Source organism: Anopheles cruzii, chromosome 2, assembly GCF_943734635.1.
Source record: "Anopheles cruzii chromosome 2, idAnoCruzAS_RS32_06, whole genome shotgun sequence".
Classification (NCBI taxonomy): domain Eukaryota; kingdom Metazoa; phylum Arthropoda; class Insecta; order Diptera; family Culicidae; genus Anopheles; species Anopheles cruzii.
The window spans coordinates 61226715-61242273 of record NC_069144.1 but is presented as its reverse complement, the minus strand read 5'-3'; the positions used below and the strand labels follow the sequence as shown (position 1 = coordinate 61242273).

The window sequence follows — 15559 nt, the reverse complement described above, 5'->3', positions numbered from 1 at the left end:
TTCTAGCAGCTGCTCCAGTTCCCGCTGGTGAGTTGGCTTCGTTCCGGTAGCCGGTGATGAAGAGGTCGTTCTTCCTGCATACCTGCGAGCGAAAACAGAAGCATATTCGATCCGGTCAATGGTCGCCGGCCACCGGTGGTTTTCTCAAGGATGTATTTTTAAGGTTTAGTGTATTCAGCTTTATTTCACCAAACAATCGTTCCAGCCGGCCAATGAGCGACCCTTTTAAGCATGGATTTTGGTACAGAATAGGTTGGATAGGCCTATCGTTTACAGTTTATCTAGACATTCGGCTCTTCCATCATCAGCCGGGCCGGGAATCGGTGCAAGTAGAAGTGCTAAAAAGTGCGTCCAAAATATATTCACAATTTTTCGTGCCTTCCGTAACAATCGGGTTGTTCCTTCACGTTCCTTTCCTCAACTCTTCCCTATCTTCCCTATTATCAGTGAACAACAAGTGTATGTACAAAGTCGCTGAAGAAGCACTTGGTGCGTGTGAATTCGGACTAACAGATCGCCGGAACGATCGCGAGAGAACGATCCGTTGCTAACACCGCCACGAGACACGTGTCCAATCGAAAGACGATTATGGTTTATCAAAGAGGCGGCAATACTACGTTCTGAATTCAGTTTTAAATCGCGTCTATCATTTAGTTGTTTTTGCTTGTCCGCGTGTTCCCCAATTGCTAGGTACAAGGGGGGGCTATAACTGGGATTATTATAGGTTATGTCGCTTTGTCGCCATTTACGGGGTTTGATTTTGGTTTATTTTACGGTAAAAATGAAAGCACCAATCGATTTCATCATGATAAAAACGCTTTAACCATCCTACAGCTAGTATTAATGTGGAGTTAAACTGTTGTTGCTTGAATAGATCTAGAAATGTTTGGTTTCACGCTAAATCTACCTAAACTTGGCTCACGCGAATTTATGTCGTAAGTCTTCGCCATTCAATCCGAAAACAAAAAGAAACAAAAAAACTGCTTCCATTCCATATCTGTGCATTTATTTAGAACGACAGACACGTCCTTCCACATCGACCCCGCCGGCCGCACTCACTAGCGACAAGACCTGTCGACCCACGGCCGCGACACACCGGCCGTAAGAATATTAGCATAAATAAATAGTTCAACAGTGATTTCCTGCGCATCTGAGACCCGCCGAGAGACTTGTGCTTCGGTTCGGTATGGATCTTTCACTAATTAAAAATAAATGTACCTAGAAGCGCCACACACGTGTAGGCCAGGCCCCATTCTCACAGAACTCTGCGAAGAACTCTTTCGTCCTTCGCCTCGAACCTGGAGCTGGGAACTGGGAGGGAAGGGTCTTCTGCTGTTCCTGATTTGATCCTTTTTTTTGCGTTCCGACGGGTGGTGCCCTTTTCGCCTAGCGGCGTACATTAAATAGGGGAACTACTAAAACTAGTGAAAAACTTCATAAATAACCAAGCGTCACTCGCCAAGTGCGCCTTGTTGTGTGTTGCTGCACCGTGGGACTAACATAACTTCATATTTAATATCTCGTAGCATTAGCATTCGGCGTTTGACTAACGGTCAAGTCGAAGGTCCCTGTGTTCTTGTGGTTCTGTTCTCCCCTCCGCCGTCGCCGTTGTCATCGTCCACCTTTATTCGGTCGCGGACGGTAATACCCACAGACAAACAATAACAGCGTGTCCAGCGTGTTTTATGCGAAGTACTGTTGTGTGTTGCACAAGTCGAACCAGTAATTTATAAGGCCATTGCGTCGTCCAGGAGGTTCTTCAATTCCTTCATGTGCTGTGCCTTAGAGCCAGTGGCGGTCGATGCACCGCACGGACGTCCAACGTAGCTGTTGCCGCGACCAAGGAAGGGAGCAGCAGTGCCGCGTGGACATCGGCCGCGGGAGTAAAGTAAATAGAACAGAAAAATAAGTTTAGATGCTGCCCTCGTACGAGCCGCCGGAGGATGCACCCCGTTGGGAAAGGGGCCAGATATATATGTATATATTTTGCTTTGTGTTTCAACAGCAACATTAGCAACAATGCGTTGTGTTTAACGATCGAATGGTTAATATCTTTACAACAAACACAAAAGTGACGGAAAAGGGATACAAGAATGGGGCTGTGGGGTTTAGTTCGGGGCTTTATGTTGACCATTCAGATGGGGAGTGTAACACATTTACTACTTAGGAACATGTAACGCACAGTAGAGTGTGTACAGGTGGTGGTGTTTTGTTTCGACATTGTGTGTCTATGTACATGTGACGAAGAACTCAGCACTACAATTGTCCTGAAAACACAATCTATTAGGGGGAGCGTTAGACACACGTTAGCAAGACCTACGCGCCTAGAGGGTAACACAGGGTTAGTCAACGGGATTAACACGGTGGTGATGGAACGGCGATCATGCTAGATACTGAAAAGTACGATCTGGGCACAGGGATTAGTCACTTAAAACGGTACAACTAGAAAAACGAAAACGACGAACGTGAACCTGTGGCAGCGGATAGAGCAAACAATTTTAGCAAGCACCTATGCAAATGAACAAAAGCGTGGATAAATACTTCCCAAACGTTGGTACATAAACTGTTGAAATAATAACAAACAAATAAATTAATAAACAAAATAAAACCCCCGAAAGCAATGCTAATCGCCAATCGATACGCATGACCGCACATGCTTCAGCCAATTCGTGTTTGAAACGCCCCATAACGGAAAATTGTAATAAAGCAAAAGGCCAGCCGATTGGGTTTTACGCAACACGCGTGGCCAGCGAGTGCCAGATACCAATAACACACACACACACACGCAGCAACTGAGGTTCTAGTCAATCGCAGATGGAAATGAGCAGCAAAAGGAAGCGGAATGGTCGGGCGACCGGAATGGATGGGCGGCGATGGAGCGATCGGACTAGACCAGATGCGTTCACTACAGCGAAGCAGAAGCAACCTCTGCGCCGTACTACTACAACCCGATTGGGCAACCCGGCGGGAAAGCGGACCTTACGAAGCGGTAGTCGCTAGCAATAGCAGTTATGGTGGGGTAAAAGGTGCTAATATAGGAATAGATATAGAGAGAGAGTTTGGGAATACGGTTTTTGGTTGTTGTGACCCCTCACCTAAGTGGTCGCGATGAGATTCGCACTTTACGACCCTTGCTGGCAGCGGAACCGCTCGTTGGAGAGTTAAAGGTACCCTGCGGGATATTGAATCCTTGGCCGGTTTTCTGCTGCACAAGCTTTTCGTCTTGCACGCTGTCGCTATCGCTACGGGCATGATGGTTGTGGTTATGAATATTGGCATTTTGGCTACGATCATCGTTAGTGAGGGTGGTGGTGGTGGTGGATGAGGGGAGTGATGTGGTGGATGTGGTTTCAATTTTACGGTCCGCAGCAGCATCACTAGCATCATGGCCGCTGCTGCTACTGGTGCTGCTGCTGGTGCTGCTGGCAAACCAACGACTAAACCAAGACTCCGACGACGCGTTTGCCGCGGACGTGGACGTAGCAGAATGGGGGGGCTCAGCGGCAGTAGCGCTACCGGTGACATTTGGCTTCGAATGCACTGATTCCGCCGCAGTTCCGGACTGCTGCCTGCTGCTGCCGCCGCCGCCGCCGCCGTTGTCCAATGATGACCGTTTTTTGGGCTTGTAAGCGTCAAACACGTCTTTGTAACCTTCGATCGCTCCGTCGCCCTCGAGGCTGCAAAATGGAGAACGAGAGGGATGGCCTCCGGTTGGTTCGTATATGTTTGTGTGGTTGGTTTTCGGTCGTCCACGCCCCATTTGCCTGTGCCTGTGTGGCCAGTGCCGGAAGTTTGATTCGGTGAAGGGGTAGGTTGGTTGAGAGAGAGGTATCTGGGAGGCCCCCTTCTTCACGCGTGACTCTCTTAATGTACGCGTGATTCAAAAAGCACTTTTAACGCAAAAAGGAAGGAACTGAATGATACTGAACGGTGGAAACTTACGAAAGGAGGTATGCTGTCGGGGTTGTTGGAACTCAAAACGTTAAACTAAAATTACTTTCAAGAACACAAAAAAGGGATTTCCAAATCATACATCATCCAAAGGTGGAACACAGCTAAGGCGTTTCAAGCGAAGACATTGCGGAAACATACGGAATCGGTGGTACGTGGCTGGTAGTGGACCACAAGGGGAATCAAACGGCACTTCAAACGGAAACCGTGGGAAGGATAACTCTACCAACTAACGCAACTGGATCGGTCGGGATGGCGGGTGAGTTCGGTATTAAATGTGCTTTTCGCTAGCATCAGCATCGTTTCGTTCTTATTATGCCTCTAACCTTCACCAATACAGTTAGGCAGTTACACACCGCATTGTACCGGATCTAACGTGTACGGATTAGTGCATCCGGCGGCGCCCAACACCATCGTCTCTGAGTTCTGATGAAAACGACCCACCCAGCGCATGTGATTTATGATTCTCGCTCACGTTCAACAGCCAATTACGGTACTACACGAAACGCACTCCCCGGCGTGTCTACGGAATGACTACTAGCAGTACGATAGGTAGAAGGTAATGCTCGAGGAGACGAAAAGATAGTTAAAGAGAAGTGTTAAGGAGAGAAACTAGCGGTAAAAACGGTAAAAAACGGTGCATTCAGAGTGTATGCTGTTCGGTGCGTTTTACGATAGACAGAAAAAGATAGATTAAAAGAGCAAAACAGACAGATTGGCGCTTGTAGTGTAGTAAGTAGAGTAGTAGTAGCAATACCTATTCCTATCACAGAGGAAAGGTGCTGTCTTTGTACAATTAGAGGGCGCATTTGGAGAGGCACCTGGGAACTGGAGATGTGTCGTGTGAGTGGTGATGTTTAATACTACCAAAGAGACGGTGTTTAGTGTACGAGTGCGTGCGCTTGTGTAGTGTGTTATTAGCAGGCAAAAGAAGGTTTTACGTGTATGAGTTTGTGTTTGTTTCGTGTCCATAGAAATGTGCGAAAGGGAACTCTCCGGAACCTTAGATTTCACCAAACAAAACGGAGGGCACACTCAAGATGGGAGGGACGTCTAGAACACAATCATTAGCCTACAATCGATACGGGTTGGCAATACGAAGGCGGTGACACGAAAGGGCAGGAACTACAAACATTTTATTGATCCGCAAACTGTTGTGGCGTATCGGTCGCGGCGGAAAGAGTCGATTCGGGATGTTGGGATTGGGGAAACATGAGTTATAGCGCAAAAGGATGAAGGGGGAGGGCAAAAGTGGGAACTGGTCACAATTGCGAGTTGCGCACACCGGGGTCACCTACCTGAAGTCGCGCGTCGAGTTGATTGCGGTATCGAAGCGAGGCTGCACGTACGTCCAGCAGCCCTGGTTCTTGTGTTCCTCCTGGGCCCACACCAGCTCGGCGTTCGGGTACTTGGCGCACTCCGCCTTCACCAGATCGTACGGGAAGGGTGAGATCTGCAGCAAGACAAGAACGATAGAGATTAATGGCTGGTGTTGACTGCCGCCGTCGGAGCAGCAATCGGACGGACCTGTTCGACGCGGCTGATAGCGATGCTGCTGTCAAGCTGACGATCGCGACGCGCCTTCAGCAGATCGTAGTACACACGACCGGTGCAGAAGATGACTCGCTTGACGCCGTTCGGGTTCTCACCGGTCAGTGCATCCGGGATCAATCTGTAAGTGAACCGAGCGAAACGCATCACAACACCACCGAACCGCGCTAAGCTTCCGCTTCCGCTTCTTACCGCTTGAATTCGGTTCCATCGATCATCTCGCTGAAGTTGCTGCGGCACTCCGGATGACGGAGCAACGATTTGGGTGTCAGCACAATCAGTGGCTTGCGGAACGGCAACGCAATCTGTCGGCGCAAAAGATGGAAATAGTTGCCAGGATTCGAGCAGTTGGCCACTATCCAGTTAATGTCGTGCAGCTGCCGGATGGCAAACTCGTCCGACTCGGGCGGGAAGTAGTCCGGATCGTCCGAGCACATCTGCAGGAACCGTTCGACGCGGGCCGACGAGTGCTCCGGGCCCATACCCTCCATTCCGTGGGGCAGTAGCATCACCAGTCCGCTCTGGCGCACCCATTTGGCCTGTCCCGAGGACACGAACTGATCGATAATGCACTGGGCGGTGTTGTTGAAGTCACCAAACTGGGCCTCCCAGCAGACGAGCGCATTCGGATTGGTCATCGAGTAACCGAGCTCGAACCCGAGCACACCGAACTCCGAAAGCGAGCTGTTACAGACGGTGTACGGGGCCTGATCCGGGTAGAGGTGGCACAGCGGCCGATAGGTGGCCTTGTCGACCGTCTGATGGTGTAGCACGTGATGCCGATGCGAGAACGTGCCCCGCTCGACGTCCTGACCGGACAGGCGCACGTGAATGCCTTCCTTCAGCAGCGAACCGAACGCCATCGCTTCGGCCAACGCCCAGTCGATCGTCTTGTTTTCGAGCATCTCCTTCCGGGCGGCCAGCACACGCAGCAAGCCCTTGTGGATGACGAATTCCGCGGCGTTCGGTGGCGGTGAAGAAAACCGGTTGCCAATGTGCACCAGCGTCTCCTCGATCACCCCGGTCGGGGCGACCTTGAGTGGGTCCTTGCCCTCGAAGAATCCGGACCACGGTGAATCGATCCAATCCTTGTACTTGATGTGCGTTTCCGTTTTGGCCTGCTCGAAGGCCTCCTCGCAAATCTTCTCGTACTTCTCCCGGACGCTCTTCACCTCCTCGGCCGTCACGACACCCTCGCCGATCAGCTGGTTGGCGTAGATGTCCAGCGCCGGCTTGGTGCCGCGGATCTTCTTGTACATCAGCGGCTGCGTGAACATCGGCTCGTCGATCTCGTTGTGACCGTTGCGCCGGTAGCTCACGATATCGATGATGACGTCCTTGTGGAACGTGGCGCGCCACTCGGCCGCCACCTTGCACACGTGCATCACCGCTTCCGGATCGTCGCCGTTGACGTGGAAGATCGGTGCGTTGACCACGCGCGCCACATCCGTGCAGTACGGCGAAGAGCGCGAGTGGCGCGGATCGGTCGTGAAGCCGATCTGGTTGTTCACCACGATGTGCACCGTACCGTGCGTCGTGTAGTCCGGCAGATCCGACAGATGCATCGTCTCAAACACCACACCCTGGCCACAGAACGCAGCGTCACCGTGCAGCAGGATGGACATTACCTTCTTACCCTCACCGTCGCCCCGATAGAACTGCTCGGCCCGCGTTTTACCCTGCACGACCGGGTCCACGGCCTCCAGATGGGACGGGTTGGCCACGACGGCCAGACGAATGTTTTTGTTCGTCACGCGGTTCAACCGCTCGATGTACGTTCCCAGATGGTACTTTACGTCACCGGAACCCTTTGGGAGGGGGAAAGGATGCAAAAAGCAGAGGTCAGAAACAACATACCGGTACCGGACTTTGCGGACACTTACATCATCGGCCGCTTCCAATCCAGCGAACTGGGTGAAGATCTGATGCAGCGGTTTGCGGCACACGTTGGCCAGCACGTTCAGGCGGCCACGATGAGGCATTCCCATGATGATCGACTCGACGCCGAGCCGGGTCGACACGTCGATCACCTCCTTCATGGCGGGAATCATGATTTCGCAGCCCTCCAGCCCGAACCGCTTCTCCGACGAGAACTTCTTGGCCAGGAACGCCTCGAAGCCGGTGGCACGCGTGACACGCGCCAGGATCAGACGCTTCTCGTCGTTGCTGTAGTTCATGATGTTGGGCGTCTCGAAGCGCTCCCGGATCCAGTTGCACTGCTCGAGCGAATTGATGAACATGAACTCGACGCCGATCTTGTTGCAGTACGCCTTCTCGAGCCGCCCCAGGATTTCGCGCAGCGGCAGGAACTTTTCCTTGCCCCCAATGAACGTCGTGCTCGGCAGCTTAAACACGCGCTCCATGTCGGATTCCTCTGTTCCGGTGGTGGACGGGAAACAAGTGACTCACAATTAGCATGACGGGGGGGGTCTTATCGTGACGACTTAGTGCTACACAATACCACACACACATCCTCCGGGAACCGGACTGGCAACGCGGCGTCCCTTCACCGAGAATCAGGGTTTGAGCGCGTTTTGCTGCCTTACTCTATCGTGTTTGGTTAGCTTGCAACTACTGGACTTAATCTGTGCACAACAAGTAATACCGGACGGGGTCTGTCCAAAGTACCTGTGTTCGGTATTACGTGCTGTGCTGGACATCTAATTAGAGATCTCACTCACTTACAACTAAGCAGAAGAGGCAATACAAAAAGCAATTGAAATTCGGAACGGCCTTTCGATGGGAGCCAGGGTCTGGTTCCACTCACAGTATGCCAATGTTTGCGCGATCGTGGCCAATTTGCTACAACTCAAAAACGCTTTATGCGGCACATTCCACATTCTCAAGCATACATTAAACGCTCCAGTGTCAGAGAGTGCATCAAGAGAGAGTTAGTGTTCGGCATGTGTTAGGAGGAAGCATAGAAAAACGGGGAAGGTGTATGTAACAAAAGAAAGCTGCACGGTAGTTCCGGTAGGTAGGTCAGAAGAAAAGCGTAACAGAAAACCAACCAAAAACCACTCGGGTGATAACAGAGGACAAACAGGCGGGGTGCGGTCAAACGTCCCAGGCGATAAGGAATGGGGGGGTCTGGTGGATCGAAAGAATCACAAGATACGGGGCGCTTCTTAACTATCTAGCGGACGGAACACGGAACCAGTTGTGTTCTGTGTGTGTCCTTTTTTCTTTTCTTACTCATGCCCAACAGCAGTTGACGATCTTCTTCGCTTACACAGTCCAGAATCCTGGCCGGAACTAATAATTTATGCGTGATTTTGTGGGCATGTGCAAGGCAACCGTTTATCAGAACAAAAAGTCAACCAAAACACACCGGATATGACCACCGGATGGGGGGGCAACGATAAACGGAGAAAAGAAGAAGAATATCAGAAACTATAATTTGGGTCCTCTTGTGGTTGTGGAAGAATTTTGCGCAGCGATCGCGAGATGAAACCAAATGCACGTGTGTGATGAGGTCGCGCTGGGGTCTTTCGAATGAAGGATACACGCCGTAGGAACTTGGGTCCAATTCTTTTTGCCTTGCCCCCCGGGGGAGAGATAATGAAGAAAGGGAAGAAAAACGTAAGACTGCAGCCTTGAAAAACCGAAAGGGTAAATTTGTTGTGTTTAAAGGTGTGATGTGGCCACTAACAGTGTGTGAGGGAGAAGGGAATGTGTTGGCTCTCTTCTTACGAACGAACTACGCGAGGAAACGCAACGCCCAACGCAACGTACACCCGGATACTCACCGAAACGGTAGGACGAGTACAGCAACTCCGGTGGAGTCTTATCGTCCAGGTCTGCACTATTGATGCCGAGCGGGTCAAGGCGGGCCACATTATGCCCTCTAATCTGTACACGTTACACACACATACACACCCGCCCGACCGGCCGCCGCACAAACACCAGGCCGCCGCCAAATGCGTCCGCCGTGGTTCGGTGGATTTCCGGATTTCCGGATTCGACCACCGATCACGGAGAGAGGTGCACACACACACACACACGCGACGTGAGGTAAAATAGATCATTGGATGGTGTGTTAGACGCGTGTGACACGGTAGTAGTCGTAGCGGAATAGTGTGACGGAAGGCGGAAGGACGGTTAAATTGCGGTGTTTGCGGGTGTTTGCATTGACATTACCAACACACACATTTTAAGCGCGGTGTTTGTATGTTTTTGCATGTTGTATGTGGTATTGATACATTGTTTTTTTTTTGTTTTTGTACATATTAGTCCAACATAATATCGCCGACAAGAAAAGAGAAAAGGATGAGTGAAAAAAGAAAGGTAAAAGATCAATCTAGAGTTTCTTCGTATGGACAAGAAGAGTATGGGTCATTTAACGGCAATATTCTCTGGCAGATTCTTTGGGCTGATCACAGGAACGGAACGGTCGAAGAGAGAGAAAGGGAATGGTTTACAAACGAGCGGATAAAACATTGAGCACACAAGCGGACAAAACAACACAAACAACAACATCACCAATAAAGGACAAACACACGAGAACGGGCACTTTCCGGGTGCAGATCACACACAACATTTGAGTCACTGCATGGACAGAGTTCTGGTTAGTTGACGCAAGACGGCTAAATAGTTAAAATACTCACAAACTAAACACTACACACTAGAACCACACAAATGTGTTAGTGAATGGCTATTTTGTGTTAAGAAATCCCCATGGAAAGATCGCCACGGACATTCCAATCAGTGCCCGCTCAGTGCGATCATCTGACCCCTCCTCAAAGCCTGGCCTTTCGTTGCTTCCGAATCTCAATTTCAAGCTAGGAAAACCGGGAAAGGGGTCCGGGGATATCAATTACCTTCTTAACCACTAAAAAGCGCACCCATGTTAGATGGTGCGTTGTTGAACGGAGTAGTAATAGTAGGAGTAAGTAGTAAAAAGGAGTAAGTAAGGCTGATCAATTTACCAAAGTTCATGTAAGTGCGGGTAACTTTTTCATTTGCTCGAAGATGCGCTCTATCCGGTTGAACCTCGGCATTGAGAATGCCCAGCGGATCGATGTCCGCCACCAGGTGCCCACGGGACTGCAGGATTCGATGAGTTCGGTGGTGGTGGTGGTGATAGGGAGTAGTGGATATTAAAGATATTTTTTAATGATTGTTTTTAGTGTTCGCTCCCCATTCGTTGTTGTGACCGACGTTGAGGGTCGTAAATGTGTTCATGATGGCGTGTTTCCCGTCGTTCTCACACGTAGCCTGGGGTGCCCTGTGGGGTTGTTACGCGTTCTACTAGGCAAATCGGGTTACGGAGCGTCCAGTGTGTATGGTTTGTTATTTTGACCTCCATAGTTTACCAGTGCCATTTTCGAGGCACGGCTCCGAGTAATAGGAACGGAATGGAACAATGGAAAAGCCCATCGTTGGGCCGCACAAGAACGACATTCCGTCGTCGATCCCCACCGAGTCTAGAATAGAATACACTCATGCAATCTAACGGATACCGAGGAGGTTTGGGGGAGCCACACATAAAAACGGCACGCGTCAGCTTCAATCTAATTTCAAACAAAATGTCGTCGGAATAATAATACTTTTGTGATTAAAAAGCCAAAACAAAAATCTAAAACATTAATTACGAAAGGAGCCTTTATCTTTTAGGACTTTTAAGACGACGCGAAGCTGATAGCGGCCCTAGAGGTTGGCCACTATTACTATTGAATTGCTCTTTTACGCTGCAGGACACAACGTCACACAAGGATCGATTTTGGCGCGTCGCGGGATCATTTTAGGGACAAAAAATAAAACAAACGAGGAACACAGGACGGGACATGGGGCAGACACATGATAAGAGAGACGGAGATAGAGAGAGAGAGCGATGTCTACGAACGTCAGGCCTGGGGGTGGCGCGCGTCAGAGTCAGGAGAACTGCCGGAAGGACAATTTTATCGCACAGCAACGGCCAATGTTACCTGGTAGCTGCGAATGATCGCTTGCACGGCAAGATGGTCATCGATTAGCTTATCGTCGATACGACCACCGACGGCGGCGCCAGCGCCGGCCAGGGCGGGCAGTGAGCTACCAAGGTACTGTGCAGCGGGAACGTGGTGCTTCGGTGAAGGAACGAGCGTTGGCGGTCCTGCGTATGAATTGTTGCGGAAATATGCATCCCAAGACTGCAACGAGACGTGAGTGCTTGATAGGGGATCAACGTGGATAAACTAGGCCGCTTCTAGTTTCATACCGCATGCACCGAAGCTGGATCCCGCAGCCACGCATTGTACATGTCGTCGATGTAGTTCGATGAGGACCCATTCAGGAATGGTTCTGCCGCGGCCGAGTTGTATAATTTCACCGACGAGGCTGCCACCAGCTCCGTGGTCAGCTGTGTGGAAGAAGAGAAACGGTTTAACGGTCTGTGGAATGCGGAATGTAGTGGAATCTTGGTGTACCTTCGATGCCGGTTTCTTCAGCAGAAAGGCACCGAAGCTCTGCTGACCCATCGGGTTCACCAGGTGAAGAGCCGTCCTTGCGCGATGCATTTTGATGGTGATTTACTTCGATACGGTTGCACCACACCTTTGAGTTGCAAAAATCCGAAAATTCAAACTACGGATGCGGGCCAGGGATCCGTGCTGCCGGTAGACGATGGTTTGTGTCTCAGATTCTGTGGCGGGTAAATGAGATAAAATCAAAAATTTACTTTCATCCACAGTCAGCACAGTAGCACTCAGCGATGGTTTACTATGATAAGAGATTTTTCGCAAAACCCGTCGCCATAGAAATGTGACGGACTGTGGGGCTAAATCGTTTCAAGCCTTATCAAACTGTCGCAGTAGTGGCGACTACCACAACATTTGCCACCGGTTGCCTTATCTGGGCACGTTGCGAGCGACACAGTGACGCGAGGTTAATTATTGGAAAAAAACAAGTTTTAAAAATGTTCTAAACAAAGTTCCAGCGAGAAACAATTTACAATCCAAGCGATGCACTACCTAACTTCCGACACTCCATCATGGATTATAGTAGTACTAAACTAAATTCACATAATTCCATTATTTATCAGTAGTTTTCAATTTGTCACGTACTATCATTTTATCGACTAGCCATTAATCTGTGCGCCAGTATCATACCAAATTAACACCGTCATCCGATCAGCTGCTCTTATGACCATGACCTGGCAGAAATGGTTTATCACTACTTCCGTAAGCCGATTGTTTACAATAGAATTCATTAAAATTTCGTGAGCTTTGCTCAATTTGAAGACACCTCGATGGTGCCCTGCAACACTTTCCACCAAATGTAGGAGCAACCGTTCGTGGTTTTTTGTCTATAAATAGGTCCTATCAAGCACACGAGAGGCAATTTTCGACGAACGGTGGAACGCGAAGAAAAACGCCTAGGCCAAGGAAAAAAGGTTGGCCACTAGCTTCTAGAGCATCGAACCAGGCGCGACAAGCTATCGTCGTGTGCGACCTTGACATTGAATCACGAGGTACATTTTCTGCCCTCTGCCCCTTCACCGTACGGCGTTCGAGTTCTCACAGCAACGGCCGCGCTGGTATCGATTGTTTGAATTTCACAGTATTGGTACGACTGAGAGATCTTGCAGCATGGGAACTGCAGTCGTATCAGCGGATTGAGTTCGTTCAACAAGGGCTGGGCCGCGAACCGCATTACTTTGTATGACTGTCGGCCCCAGTGTGACCTTGAGGTGTTCTTTGAATGGAATATTTTTCGGGAACGATAGCGCTACCTTCCCGCTCAAGCACGCAACACGATGGACAAATATCGCTGTCGTGCGTCAATGGGCTAAAATAAGGACTGCACGATACTTGTGCGGCAGAAACCGATCGGCCGATCGGCGATATAATTATCGTCCATCTGCTAAGAAGACCGAAACAAAGACACACGGACGAGACAGTGACTGGTTCTACTGCGCAGTTCGATGTTGGTCCCTTTCAAAAAGATTTCGTTTCGTTGCCCGGCCGGCAATTGTCGAGAAGATTAACTTTTCAAATTCCATGAACGGTTGCAAAAGGAACAGACGCCTGCTTTGAGACGATGATATCAAGTGTGACATCATACTGCAACAATCGTTTCTTCAAATCAGATGACGCACACAGTGCCGACGGCGCCAGAAAGTCCGCTTATGCGTCACCGGATGTTCTGTCATATGACGGCGCGCCGGTTAAACTGCGGAGGCGCGCATTCGCCAATCCGCCTAGCACGTGATACAGCCCTCTCGTCATTCGAGCCATCACAATCTTCGCCGGTTTGGGGTAGCCGTCGGAGTGCGGGCGAGAGAAGGAATTTATTATCAACAGATCGGCGCCATTCCTATGCTGGCTGCAATAGAAAAAAAACAACCCCATCAAGAGCATAATAAACGGAGCCACAGTGACAGCAAACCGGATCGCACCGGTTCTTACGGAGCGGTGGGATTCACGTGAGCCATGGATTTACGGCGGAATAAAGAAAAGAATGCAAATCCACCGGCGATCAGCGTCGTGAGTCAATGATCGCTGCGGAGCCGATGCCGGGTTTGTCCTCTAACAACCGGTTTCTGGAGGCCGCCGTAGCGCGAAAAATAACATTGTAAACCAAAAACTTGTTCGATTGTGTGTGAGGGGTTTTTTTTTGGCAACGGCGCGGAGAACTCCACTGCGGTGCGGTAGGTACAGGATTTGCTTGAGGGTGCCTCGCCGGTTTGGCCTTGTCCTCATAAACTTTTGCGCTGATCGAGTGAGCGGCATTCTCGCGAGGCGTGTTTACTTTCAATGCCAGCAGCAAACATCCTGAGGCGAACCGATCATCTCTTTGGCAAGGGATCAAGCAAGAGACAATGCAAATAAAGTTCTCGCTTGAGTTCAATGGAGTAGCAAATCAAGGCTAACCCTCTTGTAATGCTATCATAAGGTGTAGGCCACTCACAGATTTAGCTGAATTGTTCCGATAGCGAATAGTAATCTGTAAAACTTTTCGTCCACAAGCTTCGGAGGGCTGGTGGGCGCACTGATAGAAGCTTTTGCATAACCACCGAGAACCTTGGGCTAAAAACGATCCCCCCGATCACAACCACAGCTACACCACCGCGTGTTGAAGAAAAGTTTGTCGGCAAAGCTAACAGTTTTCCTTTCACACACAGTCGCTTCTCGATCGCGGTTTCTATTTTTGATCATTTTCATACCGTTCAGGGCTTGGGGCGGGAAACAGATGCTGGCGACGGCGACGCGCTTTCTGGGGCACGAAAGGTGATCTAACGGAGGAGAAACTAATGCCAATTGTTGTTAGGTTCATTTCTCTAGCGATCAACCATAACCTTTCGCACATTTTAGCTGACTTCGCTTTTTTGGTGATTCTTTTCCAAAGCGAGTGAGTTCCTGGTTACAATGTATTCAAATTAAACATGAGCTAACAACACACAGCAAGCTGCGCCTCTCATGATTCTATTTGATTTCCACTTATACTGCTCCGCCTCGCCTCACTCAGCTCTACGCTCGCGATGGAAATATTTTTTCCATTACATAACACGTGCAAAAACGCAAAAACGATTGGTGATTATTTTCGTCCGAATTGTGCCTCTCACGTAGGAACTGCCAAAAATATAACTACACATGATTTACGTAAGTGGAAGGCCGACTTTTTGTATCGTCCATGATGATTTAAAAGGCGGACATTCTTCAGCCAATCGGCACCAAACGAGCACTATAATATGTATTACCACCAACATACCTCTAACGATCGCGCTCCGCCACTAAACGGATCTTTTCTGCGAACCGCTAAACTGCTTACGCCGGCAGTTTTCGTCTTCGAATGTTCGCGTAACGACAACCCGCGAGCAACTACGGAGCTTGGTCGCGACCACGAGCCAATGCAAAACACAGAATGTGTACGAAAAAACAAACACAATCAACTGACCACCGCCCGCGACAATAATATCTCTCGGCGTCGGGTAGAGAGTATAGGTGTAGAGCGGCATCGATTGCGGTCGACTCTACTACTAAACCCGTTGGGGGCGCGTATCGGCTGGGCACGATACGGTTCGTCAAAAGTCTAGTCATCCGTTAAACAATAAAGTTCCTTTCTGGCCTTTTTTTTC

At 49.8% G+C, this 15559-nt stretch overlaps 1 protein-coding gene across 1 annotated transcript; it reads right to left on the bottom strand.

Moving 5' to 3' along the window:
* Positions 1-168: 168 nt before the first annotated feature.
* Positions 169-15296, bottom strand: LOC128268447 (2-oxoglutarate dehydrogenase complex component E1-like). The gene is made up of 10 exons (XM_053005541.1): positions 15193-15296; positions 11910-12124; positions 11702-11842; positions 11430-11633; positions 9252-9354; positions 7386-7876; positions 5695-7310; positions 5479-5623; positions 5250-5404; positions 169-1827 (listed from the first exon to the last, which is right to left on the bottom strand). Exons 2-10 carry the CDS (start codon positions 11997-11999, stop codon positions 1728-1730), a joined length of 3045 nt encoding a protein of 1014 aa, XP_052861501.1. The 5' UTR covers positions 12000-12124; positions 15193-15296; the 3' UTR covers positions 169-1727.
* Positions 15297-15559: the final 263 nt, after the last annotated feature.